This window comes from Triticum aestivum, chromosome 5B (genome assembly GCF_018294505.1).
Source record: "Triticum aestivum cultivar Chinese Spring chromosome 5B, IWGSC CS RefSeq v2.1, whole genome shotgun sequence".
NCBI lineage: Eukaryota > Viridiplantae > Streptophyta > Magnoliopsida > Poales > Poaceae > Triticum > Triticum aestivum.
In genome coordinates this window covers 604,504,389-604,508,883 of record NC_057807.1, presented here as the reverse complement: position 1 = coordinate 604,508,883, position 4,495 = coordinate 604,504,389, and the positions used below count along the sequence as shown (strand labels likewise).

At 47.2% G+C, this 4,495-nt stretch overlaps 1 protein-coding gene across 1 annotated transcript; it reads right to left on the bottom strand.

The window, feature by feature from the left end:
* Positions 1-3,775, bottom strand: LOC123117111 (GDSL esterase/lipase At5g45910-like). Its single transcript, XM_044537943.1, has 4 exons — positions 3,462-3,775; positions 3,000-3,370; positions 2,637-2,916; positions 1-900 (listed from the first exon to the last, which is right to left on the bottom strand). Exons 1-4 carry the CDS (start codon positions 3,730-3,732, stop codon positions 674-676), a joined length of 1,149 nt encoding a protein of 382 aa, XP_044393878.1. The 5' UTR covers positions 3,733-3,775; the 3' UTR covers positions 1-673.
* Positions 3,776-4,495: the final 720 nt, after the last annotated feature.

Sequence of the window (4,495 nt, the reverse complement as noted above, 5' to 3'; positions counted from 1 at the left end):
ATGCATGGACACTTCGTACAATTCTTTTCAAAATGCATCATAGAAAGGAAAAAAACCACACACACACACAAAAAAGAGAGGCAAACTGCTGTGCTAGCTCATAGACACAAACTAACTAATGTACTCATCTGAGTTTAGGAAGTTTAGAAGTTTGAATCTAGCGAAGCATACTTTATATTTGGGGTTGGGCATCATGCATGGTTAGGCCAACCTGATGATTTTCTTTTCATCCCTGTAAACATTATGATGTCATAATAAAAGCTTCACTTGATTTGTCTCAAAAAGAAACTATTTTGCTCATCTTAAAACATTAAAAGGCTAAACTACATTGACCATTTTGAAGCTGCATACCACTACTCCCTCCGTCTAGGTGTGTAAGTCATCTTATGAAAACCAAATAATTCCAAAACACTTAGGCGCGGTGCATTAAAGTTTATCTCGTTTCTTGTTTCTTGACATATCAACCAATACGAGATGTGGGGTGTGCATCCTTTTAATGACTTGAGACTACCAGACACTACATGCACTAGTTAGTTCATTGCATGCAATGATATTAATTAGCAAATGAACATTGAGTTCTCTCGTTTTTTCCTTTTTCTTGGTCACAGTGCACAACCTAAGATGACTTACTCACCTAGATGGAGGGAGTAGTACAAGCTACGGTATCGTGTATCTATTGCGGCAAGCTAAGTATGGCCGGATGGGCGTAGAGTCCGGTGAGCCAGCCGTGGGCGATGTACTTGTTGGCGGCCTCGGTGTAGTGGATGCCGTCCCAGAAGAGGTGGGTAGATGGGTCGTTGCAGGCGGTCGCGCCGGGCAAGCCGCACGCCGATCCATCCATGTTGTAGTTGTACCGCCCGCCCCCGCCGCAGCACGCTCTCAGGGACTCCGCTGTGAACCCTGCAATGCAGACCTTCCATGGTTATATACTTGCTCTGTACCAAAATATAAGAACGTTTTTTTGCGGAAAAATATAAGAACGTTTTAACAAGGGAGTACTAATTATACCTGGTACTGTCAGTCTGGGGGCAATTAGGCTAGTCATAGTGGGAGTAACTTAGCAAGTAACATAACGCACTCCGAGATTTTTTTACTTATGTGGCAATGTAGTTAATGAGAAGTGGTAACATAATATGTTATTGTAACATAGCGCTTTCTAAGACAAGATGAGTCTACAAGCTAATTAATGAAGTCCTCTATGACACTACTACTCCCTCCGTCTAGGTGAGTAAGTCATCTTAGGTTGTGCACCGTGACCAAGGAGGAGGAAAAAATGAGAGACTTTAATGTTTATTTGCTAGTTAATAGCATTGCATGTAAGGAACTAACCACTGCATGTCGTGTTTGGTAGTCTCAAGTCATTAAAAACATGTACACCCCTCATCTCTCATTAGTTGATATGTCAAAAGACAAGAAACGAGGTAGGAGTTAATGTACCGCGCCTAAGTGTTTTGGGATTATTTGGTTTTCGTAAGATGACTTACACACCTAGACGGAGGGAGTACTATTTTACTTTGCACTATGAAGGTAGTAACTTAGACTAGTGTCATGTGCATGAAAAAATATGAAGGAGAACCTGGGTATCAGCGCACCCTATATGCAAAAAAAATTAGTAATTCAAAAAAGTCCAAAAAAATTCCAAATCTTTTTTGGTATTAAACATGATCAAGTATTTAGTCGTATAAAAATATATGTCAGAGAATGACTTTCGCTGCATCCTGGGTCGAAGATTTGGCAAAAAAACGCTATATACAAGTACTATACACGCTATATTGTTGTCATAAACTTGTCTTTTTTACCGTGAAGTCAATATGAATCATTTCTTGTCCAAACTTTTTTATACAAGTACAATACCTGATCATGTTTGATTTCAAAAAAGATTTGGAATTTTTTGAACTTTTTTTGAATTATTAAAAAAAATTCCGCATATAGGATGCGCAGGTATCCGAGAGCACCAAATTCGCGTCCCATGTGCATGACACTAGTATAAGTTACTCCTCACTATGACCAGCCTTAGCTAATGCTCACAGAGTTGACCTATATATCTTGAAAATCCATTTTTGCATGGTACCCCACGTACACCCAACCCAATAAAATTAAGTGCTGCGCGCTTTGCCATGCGTGTAGGCTTCTCGATCGAGATGCCAAACGAATCTCTTGTTGGACCGAAAATACCGTTATAATTGAGTACCGCCAGCTTTCATTACCACCCCCACATGCATGCATGCGCGGGTTAAAACGCAGCTAGCGGCTGCAAAGATCGTCTCGATGGAGTATATAGTAGTATACGTTTTCTTTTGATCTCATCAACAAGTTTGACTTTGCTAATTAAAGGCCACTGCGCGCGTGAATTTGTGGTCAGGTCGCCGCACATAATGAAATGCTCCCTCCGTACCAAAATGTAAGACGTTTTTGCAGTTTAAATTAAACTACAAAACGTTTTATATTTTGGTATAGAGGTAGTACTAGTATTAGTCAGAAATCACAGATGCATGATATATATATATATATATATATATATATATAGACGATTAATACGTACAGTCGAGAAATGAAACTAAAATTTGCCTTGTTTCTAACAAATGAATCAAGACTAACAAGGCCGAAAGAATGGATGAGTCCGAGAGAAAACTTACCGAGCTTTCCCGGGCGCCGGATGAGCCGCGCCACGGGCTTGTGGTAGTCGGCATACACCAGCGTCGTCCCCGGGTACTTCACACGCGTGCGCCTCACGCTCTCCTGCAGCATCCAGTTATGGTACTGCGAGAGGCCGTTGAGCCGCCGCAGGCATCCCGTCCGGCGGTCGTACTCCGTCGCGTTCGCCGCCGCGGCGTATTTCGTCAGCGCCATCGGCGTGCACCCCATCGGCGGCGTCCCTGATACCACCACGTACCTCGCTCCCTCCTCCACCAACCTCTGCATGCATGCACGGCCGCGCATAATTAAGAAGGAATGTGTAAAGTGACAGGTAATTTGCCACGAAGTGAAGTGTCTGTCACCTCGATGCCTCTGATGATGGCTTGCACAACAAACGGCACAAAGGACTTGGCCTCCTGCAGGCTCTTCCCGCCGGAGAGGATGTAGCTGTAGTCGGTCAGGCCCAGCTCGCCTACCACGAACAGAGACCTCGCGAGGCGCTCCCTGCATTCTGCAGTGGTGTTGCAGCTGAGCGACTGCTTCACGACCTTCCGGAACCACGCTATCTGCGCGCGCAGGGAGCTCCGGAACGGCGGCACGCTCCCAGAGTTGTGCCGCAGGAAGAACCCGACGTCGAGGGCCGTACCGCCGACGATGGCGAAGTTGGCTCCTTGGGTGAAGTTCCCTGCCTTGGACATGAAAGGCGGCACCAACGGGAGCTCCAGCGCCTCCGCTGCGCATACCATGTGCAAACAACAAATCAGCAAGAACGCAGCATGTATTCAGCGACTTTTTACTTGACATGCAGACATTTTGTACCGTACCGATGAAGTCGATGATGAGGCGGCCGTCGGAAGGCCGGCCGGTGGGGCGACGGAAGAAGGTCTCCCCGTAGGGAGAGTTGTTGAAGGGGCTGAAGGGGAAGCCGGCGGACAGGACGACGAAGTTGCCCGTATCCGAGGATGAGCTGCCGAAGCTGAAGATGGAATGGAACCGCGGTGCGTGGAGCTCGGCCTCGGGGACGCCGGAGGCGCCTGCGTTATACAGGAGGCACGGGATGAGGACAACGACGAGCGACAACTGCGGCGGCTTCATGAGCGGACCGGGAGGAGGCGAGGTATGCGGAGCAAAAGGTTCCTTGTGGCCGCGGCGTGGCGTAAAGTCTAGGAGGAGTAGGTCGATCGAAAGTGTACACGGTGCCATAGTAGTTTTTTTTTCACTCAAAAAAAAAAAGGCCCTCGGAACCTGGAACTGTTGATTGACTTTATGTACTAGTTGCACACTCAAGTTTATTTTGAAAATACGCCAACGAATTTGATCTGAGTGATGAGCGGGGGACACTTGGCTCCATCGCTGATGGGCAGGACGGCGCTAAAATGTGTGTTCATTTAGCAGATCCGCTAAAAGCATCTAAGAGCATTCCTAGCAGATCCGCTAAATCTGCTACTGCAAAATCATTTTAGGGTTTCCCTGAAAACAATTTTGCGCGAACACCCCGGCGGAACAGACTCCGTAAATCTCGTATTGCATATTTAAAAGGCCGGTTCTACGAATCAGCAGGATGATTTCTCTAGTGCTCTAGTGGCCGTCGTCCGATTAGCGCTCAAGTGGCCGTAGGATTACGGCTGTGCCACGACAGTATTGGGCACGCACGCAGCGCTGCTGCACCCAGCAGAAGCTCCACTGCAGCTCTCACGGCGCACGCCCGACGTTCGGTGAAGCTCCAATGCAGCACCGACGATGTCCGACGGAGCTCCAACGCAACATCGACACGTCCGGCGAAGCTCCATTGCAGCACCGGCAGCTTCAATGCAACTCTGGGCGGCGTGCAATGCCGGCGACGCTTCAGTGCAGCTCC